Below are 17,654 nucleotides of genomic sequence, written 5' to 3' on the forward strand. Positions count from 1 at the left end.
CCAGATCCACGAGAATCTAAGCCAAGCAAGTCCACAGCCCAAAATCTAGCTAACATTACTAAACCCACAAGAGTTTAAGTCTAGCGCGGTAGGCCCAAGGCCCAAATAAGTTGCAACTAGATCCACGATAGCCTAAGCAAGGCTAAGCCTAGCCCAACAAGACCCATGAGAGTCTTGCTCCATACCCAAACGACCCATGAGAGACTGGGCGATCTACAACAAGGCCCATAAGGTCAGTCGACACATGTCAATCACGTGACTCAAAGTCCTATAAATACATGAGGTCTCAGCCTCATTAACTCTCTAACAATTTGAGGTACATCTCTAAAGGACAATGCTAGAGAGCTCCAAAATATGACCCCCAAAAGTTCTCAAAATATATGTGACATTAAAATGACCATCGATTAAAAACACAAATGTAGGGCCGACTTCACATCCAACACTCCACATTAAACAGGGGTCTTTTGGGGTCACTTTTTGAGGGTCTCAAGCATTATCCATCTCTAAAAGCATTTGACTTCTCTCATTAAAAATTACCCTATCAGAGACTAACTTGACCATCGAAACTTCCACAATCGACACTAGACCGATTTACAAGCTTCCCACCTTGCAGGATTGTCCAAGGTCTCGATCGATATTTCCTTGATTGCAGACTTTCGGGTGTACATAGATCAAGATACTTAGGCTAATAAGAGGGGGAAAGGATTAGCCTTGCTTGTAGAGTGAAATAGGAGGATTAGTAAAAATGATTCATTTAATTATATACCCCTAACCTTAATCTTTTTATTTTTATTACTTTAATAAATATAAGGATTGTTTTAGTGTTTTACAAGACAACTCTTCACATAATTAGCTTTTATGTATAATCATGGAACAGCCAAATTCAGTATTTACAAGCAAATCATGCAAAGTACATAAGGCCAGAAATTACAAACATTTGTAGACTGTAACTATCATTGCAACCCAAGGAAAGGAAATCAACATCTCCCAACTCATGTATACGAGCTTAGTGCCCCAATATGTAAGAACTGAGTTTCTTAATCTTGTTATCACAACAAGTCCAAAGCACAAAGAAAGAAGGCTTGATGCAAAAAATGTATACAATTCGTCCAATCATAGCTGTGATCCCATCTTTCAGTAAACATCACAATCAAAAAAAGAAAAACATGAATCCATAATCAAGACGGAAATGATTCAAAATCAATGCTGAATTCCAATAAACTCAGTAGCACATATAATCCATGAATAGAATTGGTACCAATTCAGGCATGTTCATGAGACAAACCCCATTACACTGATTACAGTAACGTCAAGGGACGATTGAAAGCAAAGGTAAGAACTCTGAAGGGATAGAGAACTCCAAAATAGCTTCATTTTCCAAACTACTCTTCCTCTGTTGCTGTCTCGTCGCTCTTCTTGTTATGCTTACGCGCGTACCTCTGGTTCCTCAGGAACTTCGGGTCCATCTACAAACCAAAATCATTCAACAAAGAGAAGAACCAAAGACAAGCTCAAAAGAAATTCGAGGCGAAGATAAGATACCCACCCCTTTGGTGGAGGTGTGGCGATGTCTCTTCGGCTTCTTGATTCCGTTCTTGTGAGCCTTGTAAGACTGGTTGTGAGCTGTGTGATTCTTCGACTTCGCCATTCCTGCAACCAAAATTACGAGAGGATGAAAACTATATCAGTGAATTGTTGATTTCAAATTCAGTCTGAAGAATACAATTCATTGAAATTGCAAAGGATTATGCCTGATCTCTGCTAGCGTTTCGCTTTGAGGGAAAATGGAGGAGACGAGAGGATCGGCTCTTATGAGAAACCCTAATCGTTGATGAGTTTGTATATTACGACCTTCTGGGCTAGTCTGCCCAGATTGGGATTCAATTTGGGCTACTTATCCGTTTGATATTGGGCCACAAAAGCATGTGATCTACCGGCCTAAAATTTTAGGCCCAATGTGAGGCTGGTCATTTTTTACGGACCGAGCCCAACAAAATATAATAATGACAATGAGGGATTTTCAGGCTCTTCACCCTCTGATAGAATTTGGTGTAAACCGAAATAAAGAACAAAGAGTTTTTGATAATAAATTCTTGATTTTTTTGATTAATTCAATGAATTACACACTAAAGCTTCGAAGTTCTAACTTCTAACAGCTTATGTAGCCGTGTCAACTATTTAAATCCTACTATAATTCAAGTACGTAGACTATTAGGAAACCACTTTAACCAAACCTAATAATAAGCAACAATTATGGAAAACAAATACTAATAATAATAGGAAGTAAACTACTGGATCCTTAATCGAATAATTCTTTGGTTAATAAGCTAAGTTAATTGAAACCAAATATTAATTAAAATAGTAACTATCCTGTAGAGTTCTTAACTAAGTAGTGTTTGCATGCTGGAGTATAAAATATATGATAAGCTTGGTCTTCATCACCTCCTATAGCGTGTTCATCCTCTGGCCTCTCTGACCTTCTCTGTTTTTCCAGTTGTAACGTTGAACGAATTTTCCATTATAAAACGAAAGAAACGACAACATTATCAATCAATATCTCGTTAGTTCTACCAAAGCATCTTTAGATCTCTGTGTTTTGGTCTTTCAATCAAGTAATCTGTGGGAAGAAATCATGTTCTTCTTCGATTGGTTCTATGGGATTCTTGCGTCTTTGGGGTTATGGCAGAAAGAGGCTAAGATTCTCTTCTTGGGTCTCGACAATGCAGGCAAGACCACTCTCCTTCACATGTTGAAAGACGAGGTTTGATCCGTTTGTTTTTCTGCTTTGATTATTGAGTTTTTTTTTTTCTCTCTTTTTTGGGTTTAATGACGTGCGATCTTCTGCAGAGACTGGTACAGCACCAACCAACGCAGCATCCTACATCTGAGGAACTGAGTATTGGAAAAATCAAGTTCAAGGCTTTTGATTTGGGTGGTCACCAGATCGCTCGTCGAGTCTGGAAAGATTACTATGCTAAGGTAAAACCGATTTCTCGAGTCTCTAGATGTCTTATTGTTCGTTATTGGTTCAAAATGAAGGAAAACATGAGCCGTGATTTTGACTCTTATGATGCGATTACGTGACTGTAATCTGCTGATCTATTTGCATAACTATACTGCTGTAATCTGCTTGATGGTTTCTCTTTTCTCCACAGATGCACATTGTTGTTCGTTAATGTTGTGCTGTTGTTTGCATACAAGTGTCAGCTTTTGGCTTTCAATTATTATGTACATGTGTATCATAATCTCATTAAACCTATGAGGGTTGCATAATTTTTTATTTTATTTTTTTACCTTTTCCTTCATGCCCACGGCCAATGTTGGACATCGTTTGCCTTCATAATCCCAGATAGACTTCTTTTGTGTTTATCTGATTCATGGGAGGCATAGATTGGCAATGGATGTTTCGCTGATAGCATCTATTTTGTCTTTAGGGAGGTGTTTAATAGTAGCATTCCATACATGATGCTGTCAGAATAAGGCCAGGCATTCTGATGCCTTATATGAAAGGCTGTTTCAAGAGAGAACTTCACTTGATTTATGGCAGTTCTTTTAAGAACTTGTAAAATTATTTGAAACGCCATTTAGGTTTACCTTTGAACAGGCTGGTGCCTGTTTTTCCCTCTCTTTCCTTCGAGATAAGTAAAGGAGAGCTCAAAACAAACCGTTATCGTGGGTTGCTTGGTTATGGAGTATATACGTTTTTCTATGGATTTGTATATTTGTCCCACCTCCATGAACAAAAGAGTTTTAGACCTTCTTCATGAGCAGGTAGATGCGGTTGTTTACTTGGTGGATGCGTATGACAAGGGGAGGTTGGCGGAATCAAAGAAGGAGCTGGACGGCCTTCTTTCAGATGAACCCCTGGCTAACGTTCCATTTCTGGTTTTAGGCAACAAGATTGACCTTCCTTACGCAGCTTCAGAAAAAGAGCTTCGGTGTCATCTAGGGCTCACCAACTTCACAACTGGGAAGGGAAAGGTGAATCTAGTGGAATCCAATCTTCGACCTCTCGAGGTTTTCATGTGTAGTATTGTTCGCAAGATGGGCTATGGAGACGGCTTCAAGTGGCTCTCTCAATACATCAAGTAGAGTCACGGCGGAGCAAGTGGCTTGTATTCTTTCAGGACTTTTTCCATCATTTTTGCAGTGCATCGACTGTTATTGAATTGAAATTGAAATTGAAATTGAGATTGAGATTGAATTTCTTTTCTTGTTTTCCTGTTCAATGATCAATAGGTCTATTTGCAATTCCTTCGATAGATTCTTATTTTTGTTAATCAGTGTTGCTGTCATCTTGTTCTGTAATTCAAAATCATCATTTTTGTTTTATGCAGTAAACAGGAAATATTTAATTGCATATTTAGCTCTTTTGAGAAGCTGAGTGAGAATGCTTAGAAAAATGAAGGGGGAAAAAGGCGCTTAGAACTGCTATAACTGTGTCTTTGTTGCATCTCTCCAGTTCAAACTGAATGGATTCAAAGAGGTTATGTGTTTAATTCTCATTATGAGCAATACTCTTGTAGTTATATATTGTATTTTGACTCAATTTATCCTGTTGTAAGGGTGTTTTGACCCAACTTATTTTATGTGCAAGTGTGTTTGATGTTCCGAGTTTATGCTCATATCAAATACGCAAATTTGTATATAATCATTTTCGGTTAATGTGCAAATTCGTATATACTCGTTTTCAGTTAATAACAAGAAAGTTTGAATACTTGGATAAAAAAACAAAAAACTGAGTGAGAATGGTATCAGAAAGTCTTGTAGCAGCGGCCCATCTGGTGTGTCTATGAGCCCAGACATTTTGGTGGTTGTGAATTTGAGAAAAAGCCCAATATCTGAGCCCATTAACCGTCGGATTCATTGTTTTCTATTTTCAATCCCCAAATACAGCATCACCTCCGTCAGTCTTTAGATCGACGGTCAGGACGAGTAGATGACGAGCACAAGCCAATAATACTTCCCCACGTCATCGCTAGGGTTCATAAACCGCCTATTCACAGTCACCACTGTTTCCCTCCACCAGTTTAAGTCAACAATCGCCACCTCAAGCACCGGCCTAACCGGTAATCCAATTTCCCGTTATAAGGAACTGAATTCTAGTATTGCTTCTTCTCTCACGTTTTCTCTGCAATTTTTAAGCCTTGGAAACAGTTGGTGTTTTCTGTTGTTTGTTCTTCCAGAAGAAAATTGTAGAGGAGAAAGAAAGATGTTTCTAATTGATTGGTTCTATGGGATTCTAGCGTCTCTCGGACTGCACCTTAAGGAGGCAAAGATACTTTTCTTAGGGCTCGATAATGCTGGGAAGACCACTCTGCTTCACATGCTCAAAGATGAGGTCATTTGTTCCATTTCCTTATTTTTGAGGCTTTTTATTTGGGTTAATTTTATCGTTCAAACGATTCGAAGCAACTGAGTTATGTTGTTGATTGTTGGGTGGTTGATGGTTTATGTGCAGAGGTTAGTGCAGCATCAGCCCACACAGTACCCAACTTCAGAGGAATTGAGCATAGGGAAGATCAAATTCAAGGCCTTTGATTTGGGTGGTCATCAGATTGCTCGTCGGGTCTGGAGGGACTACTACGCCAAGGTTAATTCTGTTTTTGCTTACATATTCTTGTAATCTTGTTTGCTAGTTGGTCTGGGGATTCTGGTTGGTGCCTCTCTATGATTCTTTGCTTCTTGATGATGAGGTCCTCTTTTGTGATCTTAATTCGAAATTCTCTAGCTTCTAGCTTTCTGCTCGTTTGGAATTTTCCGGCTTACTGTGGGGTTTTCTTTCACTCAGCCCCGTTTGAGAGTGATTTTCCATCAATTGCTGAAATGAATTACGTTCCTTAGTTGGTTTCTGAATTTGAATTCCTATGTGGATCATGCATTAGTGGATCATGCATTAGTGACTTCATTTTTGGCCAATTTCCATTAGCTTCAGCCCAACTTACCATGTGTCGGGTGGAACATTTGTGTGCAAGTGGGCCTAACGACTTGAATTTAAACTCATATCGAATACCCAAATGATAATTTACACAAATATCCTTCTCAGTTATCCAAAAAAGACTTCATTTTTGGTCTTTGAACTACGAATTCCAAGTTATTTGGCTGTACAGAAGGACTAAGTAGCATTGTAGCATGATCATGAGCACTCCCAAGTTGTTTAGATGTTTAGCTCTTGAAACAATTTTCCGAGAATGGGTAAATAATTACTTTTGACATACATCTTTTATCCTTTCTAATTCTAATGAACAAGCATCATCTGCTGCTGAGTGGCAAATTTCAGTAAGGTTTCATCTATGGTCACAGACTCGCAGTTCTTCTATCCTTCCGAACAACACACCGTGGCCTGTTTAAATGATGTTTTGTTGCTTTATATGCGCAGGTGGATGCCGTGGTGTACATGGTTGATGCTTATGATAAGGAGAGATTTGCAGAGTCGAAAAGGGAACTCGACGCCCTTCTCTCCGACGACTCCCTAGCAAATGTCCCCTTTCTCATATTGGGTAACAAGATTGATATACCATATGCTGCCTCAGAAGATGAACTGCGTTACAGCATGGGTCTCACCAACTTTACTACAGGCAAGGGAAAGGTCAATCTAGCAGACTCGAATCTCCGCCCTCTCGAGGTGTTTATGTGCAGCATTGTCCGCAAGATGGGATATGGTGAAGGTTTCAGGTGGCTCTCTCAATACATCAAGTAGGCAAGTAAGTAGATTAGACAAATTCCAGGCTATATGGTCTGTAATTTTGTTGTTGATGTTTTATCCAATCCTCCTCCTTCAGGATCATCATGTTTCATGTTTGTTCTGTAAATATATATATATATATATATATATATATATATATTTGTCTTATTATCATGCTGCTCTATCATGTTTTGTGTTACGAAAATGATTTGTGTCCCTAAATTTCTCATCCATAAACTTACATAATCTATGTGGCTGTCCAACTCAACATGCCACATAGATATTCAATTAAAAAAAATATAATACTAACACATGATTTTCTTTGTTCTCCATCATCAAGGTTTTGTTTTTGTCTTATTCTTATTTTTCTCAACTCTGTCGCAACGTTTACCACATCATATGCGAACTAGGTTTAGCTCATATGTAGATCCAAGTTCAAAGTACTCATTCGCAGCAGATCACATGGCCTCACCCTTTTCTCATTCAAAGTACTCATTCGCACGACTCAGCTTTATGCAAGTGGGCTTCTTCCATGGCTTTCTATCTAATTTCAGAAGTCAAGCTTCTAAAGTTTCCTTATGCTCCAATTGGTTGATTCCCTTATTTTTCAGCCTCTTCAGCCCGAGACTCAAGCCCCTAAGCCATTTTTTTTTCCCTCTTTGCGGCATCCTCAGCAGCATGAGGATAATTGTCAGCATCATCATAAGACTCAACAGAGACTTAGAGAGGCTTAAAACATGGTTGATTGGAGATCAATGAGTCCTCCCAAATCTTTGTATTTGATATTGTTATGATTTGTGCCCCACACTATAAAATATGCCTGGAATGTACTAGATTTCCCCAAAACCAAGTGTCTGATGCTATAATTGAATCCAAAAAAATACATATCATCCCAAACTTAACCATATAAAGTCCATGACTACCAGTCAATGGCTAATTACATTGTGAAAATAGCACAATGTAATAAATTATGTGAATAATGCAATTATTTACACTGTACAAACTCACAATGTAATTAACTGTGGCTCATATCTATATAGACAACCACAATGGAATGTTCCTATTAAAATGTTCAATTATCCACAGGACAAACAAATGTTCCTATTAAGCTGTTCAATTATCCACAAGTGGCTTATTACATTAATAGCGTAACTAATTACATTCAAAGTGTAATAAGCCCATGTCAAGCTTACTAAGACACCAATGCCAAGCTTAATCACAATACCAAGTTGACTAAGACACCAAGGTGTATAAAATGCAGAGTTCCATTGAATATTCAAGGTGAGCCTTGTCATGTTGGACAATCATGTCAACGTAACTTATTCCATTGACAACATAACTAATTACATTCAAAGTGTAATAAGTCCCTGTCATCGCCTTCGCCTTCTACTTGGGTCTGGTTCGAGACTACAAAGATGATGGAGAGCTATGTCGTTGTTAAAACTTCTTCATTCGGTGGGTGTTTGTCATTGATTGATGTACCAAACAGAAACTTGTTTCACTATCATTCAAGATTACTATTCAACGCAAGAAAGAGGCACATATTTCTAATAAAAAAAATGCATATTCCCTAGTTGGGAGCAACTGCTTGGACTGGATGTACGTCTTTAAAGAAAGAAAGTAGATAAAAGTTACCACTTCAGAGTGTAAGGCTATCTCTCAGTAAACAAAGTTCGTCGAAAGTCGAGTACCAAAATCCTCCATCTAGATTTTAATTCATCCAGATCCATTTTATTAATTAAGAGTGTAGGATAAAGTTTGTTGATGCCATAGATCTTGAGTAGAAGATCGTCGATGCCATGGATCTTGAGGAGGAGGGGGAGAGGTGGAGAGAGAAGAGACAGAATAAGGGGATTGGTGGAGGATAGGGAGAGAGGCAAGAGAGAGACACGAAGAGAGAGAAATTATTTTTTCTTTTGCTTTTATTCTATTTTTCTTTTACAGGTAAGCTATTCAAATTTTTTTAAAATTGTTTTCTCATCATGTCTAGATGGCATGCCACCTAGTTATGTAAGTTTAGGGATGTATAATTTAGGGATGTGTAGTACTACCGTTGTGTTATGAAAAAACAAAAGGCAAGAAAAGGGCTCAATTATAGGAAGTTCAAATCTACATTAAATTAATTCTGGCATTTACAGCTATGTACAGGTAAATACAAAGTCTAAGTCATTTGGAATGGCTGTGGCTGTCTCAACTCAACCACCTCAAATTCAACTGTACATACCAGTATCATCAGCGAGAAGCCCCTCATATTCAAGCTGCGATACAACATGATATTCAATTAATTCATTTAGTTTGTTCGAATGACAATCAAAATGACTAACAGAATCAATTTTGTGTAAAATAACTACCTCTGCTTCACTATGGGCCAACTTCATCCTTCGATACTCCTGTTGAGCTTTCCTCGAGCGGAACATGGCCTGCACAAAAACCACAGACCTCTCAACACGGTCTTCAGCTTGTTTGCGGCTGGCTCGGTAGAAGTCTTCTTCTGGGTCACTCTCATGAGTCTGGTCTACAATTGTCTCAACAGGGTCAATCTCAAGTCCCCGGAAACCTTTTCTCTTTAGACGCCAGCGCAGAATTACTTTCTCAAGCACACCAACTGACCAGATAATCTTACGATACTGCCTCCTTACTTGGAATCCCCGGAAAGCAGCCTACACAAGAATTAAGTTGCAATCAGTGGTTTCTGAAAACTCTCTGTAACAACCATAACAACCATAGCATTGACAATATTTATAAGACCTTCTGGCTATAAAACGAACCTAACACAGGACAAAAGCGAAGCTAGGTTGACTTGCAAATAGTCTCGGCTTTACTATGCCAGTATGACAGAGGTTTCAACGAGTGATTAAGAGCATAATTAATATCAGCTGCAATAATTACATAGCTCGAAAAGGAATTTAAGGTAAACAACTCCCTTGCAGGACCTTAACCTCACATTTTATGTGGAGAGATTGTTTCCAAGAGCTTACAAAGATTGCAAATCAAATTTTATTATCAATCCCAGATGATATTTCTCCTAGTATTATCCATGCAACACTAATAACTTTGTATGCATGGATGCTGCATACTCTAGGTGTCTTAGCAAAATTAATCTGCCAACAAACCGTGAACAGGCCTTACCTGAATTCTGATTGCCTGACGACGCATATTCAGATATTCTTTACGAATTTTCCAAGTACGAAACCTATGCTGGATGTGAACAGCAGCAGTCATCTTCTTTCGTGTCTCAAATTTGCGGAAGGCATGCTGTATCTTCATTGCTGCAATTATAGTCCGCGCTTCCTCCTCAGGATTAAAAACTTTAACTGCTTTAGTCCTTACTTTAAATGAGTGCTCCCTGAATGCACCCTGTATTCGTGCTGCTGCATCAGCAGCTGTACGATATGCTGCCAAGGTATCCTTCAGATATAGCTCCTCCTCGCTGAGGTTTTCAGAGTTTACTACATCACTTGTGCTAGCTTGTAATGTGCCACTAGCATTTCCGGCCATAGACATATCCTTGAAATGTTCAACAAGAGCCTTTTCCGAAAGATATGCCGCCAAGCCATCATGGCCCTGTATAGATGCAAGATCAGCAGCAGTGCATCCACCAGGATTATCAGGAGTGGGGTCTGTGACCAAGTTTGGCTTTGCTCCAGCTGATAAAAGGACTGCAACCATTTTCTCCCTACACAAATAAATTTTTCACATTTAGATATCAGCGGAAACTGGAAAGTATTAAAATGATTTAAAGCCATTCTCAAAAGCAGTAATGACCAGAAACAGTAATAGTGGCACTGGCACAGAAGGAGCAGAGTGCAATAAAGTCCACATTACAATGACAAGGACTCTACGAGCTTCAAGAGTTCAAAAAGATGCAGCATACGAATGAATAATGTAGAAATAAAGCAGAAATCAATGCAATATGTTGGCTATGCATACCTTCCATGATAGGCTGCCCAATGAAGAGCTGTCCATCCATATTTGTCACGGAAATCCAGGGATAAGCCCGACAAAGAAAATAGATATACAGCCCATGTATATCCAAGTATGGCACACAAATGGATTACTCCTTGACCTAGAGCATCATATTCAGTCGTTCTAGAGCGTTCAACTACTCTTTCCAACAACCATTCTTTTAGTTTATTCTTCACTATGACTTCTAACAGAACACATTTTGCTTGTGAATGCGAAACTTTGTTGTCTTCAATTGAGTTGATCATATATGCCCAACTATTGGCAATTGAAGAGGTTTTGCTGGAAAACTTTTTAGCCTCTTTCAGGGCATTTGGTGACACTTTATTATGTAAGATGTTAACACTTTTAGATGTGGAGAAAAGCAAATAAGCAAGCCTCATCTGGACCTGGAACTCTTCCCACTCGGTCTTCTCCTCTGATGCAACTATTGGATCAGGCAGTGAAGGAGCACGGTAATCAAAATTCAGAATTTGGCTAATGGGTTTTTGGCCATCAAGACTCATATAGAGATTTACTAAATTAGGGGAATGAGGGGGCAGAAAACAACGATAAACCCCTATCTGAACAATTTCTGCAGGAATACAAACTCCATCGCAGACACAAAATAATTTGGACTTCATCAGGTGTAGGTACTGCTCCTGAAAAACTCCAGTGACTAGAATCTGCAACAAAAAATTTATTTGATGTCAATATAAATGCATAAAACAAAAACTTGAATCCATCAATCCCACAATCATAATTAATCATTACAAATAATGCCAAACAGGAGGTTTAACCTAATTCTATGAACCATTTGACAAAACTAGACGATTTCAAACCAGTTATAAATTCATATATATACAAATATATGGCTTAGGTTCAGAAGACTTAGAACACCAATTAGCTTTTGTGGTAATACAAAATCTTATTATAAGTTATAACCATCACATAGAACTTCATCCAAGAGATCCACGAGTCTCGAATTCCTTTCAATAAAGTTGAATCAGCAACCACTATGAGTGAAATCCTAGTCTAGCCCACTCTTGCTAATGTTAAGTACTCTTGCTAATGTTAAGTACACACGACCTAGCATGCAGCATAACATTCAACCAGGTACAATTTTCAATGCTCCTAACATTATGACGACTACAATATTCATCTAAGAAGTTCAAGTATTGAAATAAATACCTCCAAATAAAATGCCACCATTGGTTGAAACTCAAAGTTCCATCTCCGTAACGATTTTAAAATGTTACTCATTAACAACTCAAATCCAAGCATGCATATGAAAAAGAAATGTTCTTAGCAAAATCCCTCACTATGCAAATATCAAAAGGGCACATTTGATGCAATGCAATTTCAATGCCCCTAATTCAAATATTCAATTATGAAGATTAGTCAATCAAACCAAAAAAAAAAAAAAAGACGCATAATAATCAAATAAAATTTAATATCAATCCATCAAAACATCATACCATCACATCAAGGGAGCTTGGCAAGACATGGTCTTTGTTCCACTAATATTTAGCAAGACTATTAAAATTTACAATTGGTAGTGAAACAAGGTAAATCCATTACTGTCGGCTAAAATACAGATTTTGTAAAATAAATATTGGAGCCAATGGAGTCCAATACTCTAAGTTATTCATCCAATTCATTCATCCACTATTTTTTTCTGTAACTTGCTACTACAACAATTCTGCCTTTCTCCCTACTCTTCTTAGAGTGGAATACAGAAAGCATCTCAACTAGCAAGCCAAGTTTCTCTACTTAAAGTTGGGTGATAAAGAATAACAGCAATGACTAATACACACCAAAATAGTGGGGAGGGTGATGAGTGGAAAAAAAGAACCTTAGTATTTTCAGTTGAAAATGCCCATGCAGGTGAGATATCAGTTATGGTAAATATTTTCTCTGTCTCAGAATAATGATGTTGATCCACCATGGAAGGGCTGAATGAATCATGACCAGAAGGAAATGAAGATTCAAGCACAGGATCTTCTATGGAACGTGGAGAGTCACTTATGATGTCGTTCATCAACCTACCAAAACTGTCCTGACTTTGCAAACCATCATTGACCAAAATGTCCATAGAATCACAGGCTTCCACTGTTCCAGAATTCCTTCTCTGCACATTTGAGTTAACTTGACCCCACATTGTCTGACTGTTAATACTATCCGGAACATTTAATTGATTTATTTCACTGCTAGCTACTGGCTGATCTAAATTTCCCAGTAAAGAAACTTCAGCTAATAAATTGTACGATGGAACTTGGCTACCCTGGAGAAACAATCAAACAAACTATTAAATAGTCATACTAAACCAATACTGGCAGCCAAAGAATATAGAATAGAAGTCATTAAGAGAAATCTTCACATGCCATTTAACAAAACAAGTGAGCAGGAAAAATAGAGGAATTTACATCTGTAGAACCTAATAAATTAAAAATATACTAATGGCAGAGTCTATTAGGAAAGGCAACTAAAGTTGATAGTCTAGGTCAAAACTTCTGCAAAAAATACTCAAGAACATAAACATCAATTATAAAAATAAAAGCAAGAAATAAAGAAAGAAAACAAAATACAACTAGTTAAGTATTAGTCCCACAGCTTGGCTATATAAAACGAACATGACGAAGAATTATGAAAAAAATGTGTTTACATCATTCATGGACCCACAAAATGTAGTTTGATTCTGCTTGTCTGAATATAGAACCTTGCCTGAAACCAAAAAACAACGGATAAATATGTGATAAAGACAGTTATTTGACTCTTAAACTAGCTGCTCTACCAGAAACAGCATCTAGTTCCTCACCTCCATTAGATGCTGTGAGATTGTCAGCATCATTTGCAACCAGCTCATCCCATTCAAGTGTGTTGAGCTCATGAAGCCTCATTTCATGACTTCTGACAGTTAAACTATCATGAGGCTCTGCTGACTCCAAATTGCAGACAATGAGTTCACAGTATAAGTGTATAACTAACTTGAATCCATAATAATAATTTGGAAAGTTCATCGCAAGGTAGAAACTCCAGCAATAATAGTTTATTTCACTATATAATTGTATTGTAATAAATTCAACAAGCTCACCTAATTGTTTACATGCATGACCCGCTCCAGAATCAAATTCCAATAAAAGTGGAGGAGCTGAGTTGAGAGAGACAGAAGTAGAATTTGAGTTGACAGGTGTGACTGGAGAACCCAGCAACTGTATCATAACACGGGAATCCCACGATAAGAATTAAACATCTAGTTATTTTACAGAGAGCAAAATGAAACCCAGGACCAGATAAACATTTAAGCATAAAATTCTACTTCATTTCCCTTTATTCAGGAACTCAAACAATGCACGAATGTGTTCGTGAAATTTTTACACATAGATTCTAATAAAGAAAATCTCGTAAGAAGATGCACATTATTGTCATGCCTTAAAACAAGACATTAGCCTTTTGTACGAACACCTGTCAGCTTGAATAGATTTGGCTTGAATATCCGAGTTCTAATTTAAGACTATTTTTTATCTTCTATTAATATATGTAACTCTTCGATGAATGTTTATTAAAATGAAGCACCAAGGCGTGACAATATGAATGCCTACCGACAATTGTGGAATAATTAGAATTGTAGGTAACAAAAGGTCAAGCAACAATAAAAATGAAAACAATTTTGGGCAACAAAAGTGGTACAATAAAGGTTCATCACAAACTAAATAATTCTGAGAAAGGCAATTGTAACATGATTCAGAAAAATTATTGAAATTTACTTCAGTCAGGTGAACGTCATTTTTTATATCATATAGATGCTATCTGCTTTATAACAAATCAAGCCACCAGTTCGCATAAGTAACTAAGATACGAGGGGAGTATAGCTTTAAATTGACAAGTCGTCAAGAAAACAAGAAAGTAACTTCATCCCTATGCTATAACAGTAGCATGCATGATAGTAAACAATCAATTTTATGAGCCGAAAAGGGTATATTGACCAGAAAATTGGAACCATCAATTCCTGAACCATAATTTTTTTTGGCAGAAAAAGGAAAAGAACTAGATCTTAACACATTACATTGAATAACAGAAAAAAGCAGCAAGAAAACAAACCTCCTGGTCACGATAGTGGACAAGGACTATGTGCTCTAGAGACCTGAAACAAAATAAACTCAAAGATACTTACAAACAAATTAACAAACAAAATCAAATCCTGGAAGAGGTGTGCGAGAAACATGGAGAGAAACATTTTCATATGAAAGGCATGATTCACTAATGTATCGATGGGAATTTAACTATCACATACTTGTCAAGCAGCCAATAACATCTGCGAGAAAAGCTTGGGTTATCTTCACCACGTGCATAGTATACATGAATCCTTTCTTCATTACCAACCTAAACAACGAAATAAAATGGGCAATACTATCAAACATATGCTGCTTAATTATTTACACTATATATAAGGAAGAATTACCACAAATTACTTGATAAACTATGAAAATTCTGCAAATATTAAAAAAAACAATAGAGATTCTAGATTTCTATTCCAAAATATGTAGGGGTTTGCAAGGAAAAATGATAAAAGTGACCCAAAAAGATTGAAGCATTTTGGCTCACTGCAAGAAAAGGGAAAAGAATCAAATCCATCCAAGCGCACATTCACACTCATAATACATTTCCAGAAGACTTCAAAACTATACCATGCTTCATGCATAAGAATTCAAATTATTTTTGTTTGAATAAGAATGCACCTTAGTGTTAAATACCATAATGTTAGAAAAAAATATCAGTCAAATTTGTTCATGAGCTTATATATTCGCAAACCTACATCTTTTCCACTTTGATGCTCGTGTCAACATGTGAATTAAACAACAGTACAACACCAGATAATATAACAAAAATCTCTTCTAAGCAGATATTTTCAGCTTTGTTACATAGGGAAACAGAATAATCATACAATTACAAAATTTTAATCTACCAAGCAACCAGAAGCGTGAAAATAGATTGATCCCACACGTGTGAATAATCATATAAATCTCACTTTCAAGTGTTCATGTGCTTCCTTAACTGTCTTTCCATCAGTTTTCTTTCTCCAGTTATGACCGTCTTTGCGAAAATTCCTAAGCATTCTGCGATCGAACAATACAATAGTACCACCTGTTACATGAAATGAAACCAAGATCAGAAACTAAAAGCATAGGTAGTTTTCTTCTCTTTAATAGACTAACAACAAACACATACTTACGAATATAATGCGTATCTTAACCAAACATTATACACCACACTTACCACTCTCAACTATGCCTCTAAGCCATAACTATAACTAGGCATTGCTTCTACTCCCATCATAGTGATATGGACACCTAAAGGATGGATTGTCTCACACAGGCATGCATTTGGACTTAATTGAGAGAAAGAAGAGAGGGACAAAATGAGTTGGAAGAGCACAGTTTAGAAAAAATAATAAGAAATGAAATAAAATAAAATATAAATGGGAAAGGTAGGCTTTAGGTATTAACAGGGTGAAGACAAATACTCTGTTCATACAAAACAGTAGAGTTAGCAAATTGCCATGAAGTCACCACAAAATAGTCCAGGTAAGTTAATGAGAACGACAGATAGGGACTATCAATGGGCTTCTGTAGTCTCCCAGCATTGGCAAACACATTATGCCATCAGAACAGTGGAACCATGGACCTACGATAAGTCCAGAACAGAAATGCCTCGAGAGTAGGAAATTGGGAAAGAGAACATCAAGAAGAGACGCCATGAAGTTTATGATGGGATGATTTGATCTGTTCCATTCACTTTTATGTTGTGATTAAACATGTTATAGTTTTCAATTATATTAACTCTCACAATATAAACGTAACCCTTGAGAAAAAATGCAATACTTATCACAATATAACTATATAAGGATGAAAACATTTTCATTCATCTCAGCACTACTAGTAATGAGGATTGAGGAGTAGTTACTTTTGGGCAAGTGTACTGGCTTCACACTAACGCTGAAATACTTGTAATTACAAAGTATTGCCTGAATCTCATTCGGGCGGAGCCATCTCATTCCGGCTTCCTTCATTATGTTTCCAAAATCTAAATCTGCCCACAAGGAAAAAAAGAGAACAAAAAATTAAGTCAACAAAACTTGTATATACAAGTTCCACGTATCCACACACCTTCAGAAAAAGAGAGTGTCTAACAAATATTCTAAAACTCCGAGTTCTTCTAGCTTGTAAGAGTAAAATCTAAGTAATAATCAGTAAAGCTGGTGAATTAACAGTTTGAAAAAAAAAAGAATAAAATTTGTCCAATATTAAGAGAAGTACTACCAAAGCAGCACAAGCGTTTCTGGGTTATCACATCCCATATACACTCAACCACGTACACTCACTTTCATCAACAAAAAACTACATATGCTTAGAAAACAAAAACCGTACGTGGGCGTGCCAAGAGAGGACTAAAATCACCTGATTGTACCCAAAAATTCACCAGAATCGCGCAGCATACCTTTCATCGTATGGAACCCATGAATCTCCGAGCCCGTGAGCTGACCCAAACCCGCACTTTCCATCTTCAACAAAAAAAAAATCCAAGAAAATCAGAAATCTCTCGCCAATAATTCCATCAATCAAACGCCCAAAACAAGCAGCGTCAAGTACATAATCATCAACCAAAAGCGATCGAAAGGGTAGAAAAACTGTTGAAGCAGACGATGATTACCGAATTAGGTGAGAGGACTTTGGGTTCTGAAAGTGTTTGTGTATTGGTCAAAAAGAAACGGAAATGAACCAGCGCGCTTCTTATTCGAAGTAATTTTAGCTGCGTTCATTTAGTCGGTAATACAATAGTACTATAAAAATACAGCGTAGAATCACGGTGAGCGGGACAGTGCGAGCGGAAAGTGTTTTTACGTAAGCGAGTGAGTTTGATTTTTTTCCCTTAAAAAAACGAGTGAGGTATTTAATGGGCTCACTGATTCTGCTGGGACCATTTCCACGTTTGAAAGAGATGCTTTTCAATTGATTTAGTGGAAAAT

The 17,654-nt window shown here is 37.3% G+C and overlaps 4 protein-coding genes and 1 non-coding gene across 6 annotated transcripts; 3 read left to right on the forward strand and 2 right to left on the reverse strand.

The window, feature by feature from the left end:
• Positions 1-1,163: 1,163 nt before the first annotated feature.
• LOC119997923 (60S ribosomal protein L29-1-like) lies at positions 1,164-1,869 on the reverse strand. Its single transcript, XM_038845161.1, has 3 exons — positions 1,752-1,869; positions 1,547-1,650; positions 1,164-1,466 (listed from the first exon to the last, which is right to left on the reverse strand). The coding sequence occupies exons 2-3, from the start codon at positions 1,646-1,648 to the stop codon at positions 1,383-1,385; spliced, it is 186 nt and encodes a 61-aa protein (XP_038701089.1). The 5' UTR covers positions 1,649-1,650; positions 1,752-1,869; the 3' UTR covers positions 1,164-1,382.
• Positions 1,870-2,470: 601 nt separating this feature from the next.
• Positions 2,471-4,204, forward strand: LOC119997934 (GTP-binding protein SAR1A-like). Its single transcript, XM_038845171.1, has 3 exons — positions 2,471-2,761; positions 2,848-2,979; positions 3,772-4,204. The coding sequence occupies exons 1-3, from the start codon at positions 2,633-2,635 to the stop codon at positions 4,090-4,092; spliced, it is 582 nt and encodes a 193-aa protein (XP_038701099.1). The 5' UTR covers positions 2,471-2,632; the 3' UTR covers positions 4,093-4,204.
• On the forward strand, positions 3,343-3,466 carry LOC120004417. Its single transcript, XR_005469532.1, has one exon. It is a non-coding gene; the product is annotated as a small nucleolar RNA snoR83 (small nucleolar RNA).
• A 900-nt stretch (positions 4,205-5,104) lies between the features above and the next one.
• Positions 5,105-6,853, forward strand: LOC119997904 (GTP-binding protein SAR1A-like). Its single transcript, XM_038845137.1, has 3 exons — positions 5,105-5,341; positions 5,462-5,593; positions 6,380-6,853. Exons 1-3 carry the CDS (start codon positions 5,213-5,215, stop codon positions 6,698-6,700), a joined length of 582 nt encoding a protein of 193 aa, XP_038701065.1. The 5' UTR covers positions 5,105-5,212; the 3' UTR covers positions 6,701-6,853.
• Positions 6,854-8,759: 1,906 nt separating this feature from the next.
• Positions 8,760-17,492, reverse strand: LOC119997831 (calmodulin-binding transcription activator 5-like). 2 transcript variants are annotated; one of them, XM_038845036.1, is made up of 14 exons: positions 17,339-17,492; positions 17,126-17,189; positions 16,592-16,717; positions 15,657-15,772; positions 14,922-15,010; positions 14,729-14,771; positions 13,722-13,839; positions 13,446-13,562; positions 13,293-13,351; positions 12,483-12,911; positions 10,616-11,313; positions 9,815-10,361; positions 9,037-9,345; positions 8,760-8,943 (listed from the first exon to the last, which is right to left on the reverse strand). In XM_038845036.1, the coding sequence occupies exons 2-14, from the start codon at positions 17,187-17,189 to the stop codon at positions 8,896-8,898; spliced, it is 2,763 nt and encodes a 920-aa protein (XP_038700964.1). In that variant the 5' UTR covers positions 17,339-17,492; the 3' UTR covers positions 8,760-8,895. The 2 variants fall into 2 exon arrangements, with proteins under 2 accessions (XP_038700964.1, XP_038700970.1); XM_038845042.1 differs by having other exon boundaries at positions 17,086-17,484.
• Between the last annotated feature and the right edge of the window lie 162 nt (positions 17,493-17,654).

The sequence above is a fragment of the Tripterygium wilfordii genome, chromosome 1, assembly GCF_013401445.1.
Source record: "Tripterygium wilfordii isolate XIE 37 chromosome 1, ASM1340144v1, whole genome shotgun sequence".
In the NCBI taxonomy this organism is placed as follows: Eukaryota; Viridiplantae; Streptophyta; class Magnoliopsida; order Celastrales; family Celastraceae; genus Tripterygium; species Tripterygium wilfordii.

Coding starts and splice junctions, on each gene's coding strand:
- LOC119997923 (XM_038845161.1), bottom strand. CDS start 1,648: ATGGCGAAGTCGAAGAATCACACAGCTCACAACCAGTCTTACAAGGCT. Junction 1,467..1,546: donor GCCACACCTCCACCAAAGGG/GTGGGTATCTTA, acceptor TTTGGTTTGTAG/ATGGACCCGAAGTTCCTGAG.
- LOC119997934 (XM_038845171.1), top strand. CDS start 2,633: ATGTTCTTCTTCGATTGGTTCTATGGGATTCTTGCGTCTTTGGGGTTA. Junction 2,762..2,847: donor TTCACATGTTGAAAGACGAG/GTTTGATCCGTT, acceptor GATCTTCTGCAG/AGACTGGTACAGCACCAACC. Junction 2,980..3,771: donor GGAAAGATTACTATGCTAAG/GTAAAACCGATT, acceptor CTTCATGAGCAG/GTAGATGCGGTTGTTTACTT.
- LOC119997904 (XM_038845137.1), top strand. CDS start 5,213: ATGTTTCTAATTGATTGGTTCTATGGGATTCTAGCGTCTCTCGGACTG. Junction 5,342..5,461: donor TTCACATGCTCAAAGATGAG/GTCATTTGTTCC, acceptor GTTTATGTGCAG/AGGTTAGTGCAGCATCAGCC. Junction 5,594..6,379: donor GGAGGGACTACTACGCCAAG/GTTAATTCTGTT, acceptor TTATATGCGCAG/GTGGATGCCGTGGTGTACAT.
- LOC119997831 (XM_038845036.1), bottom strand. CDS start 17,189: ATGGAAAGTGCGGGTTTGGGTCAGCTCACGGGCTCGGAGATTCATGGG. Junction 12,912..13,292: donor TTTGTGGGTCCATGAATGAT/GTAAACACATTT, acceptor TTGTTTCTCCAG/GGTAGCCAAGTTCCATCGTA. Junction 8,944..9,036: donor TGGCCCATAGTGAAGCAGAG/GTAGTTATTTTA, acceptor GTTGTATCGCAG/CTTGAATATGAGGGGCTTCT.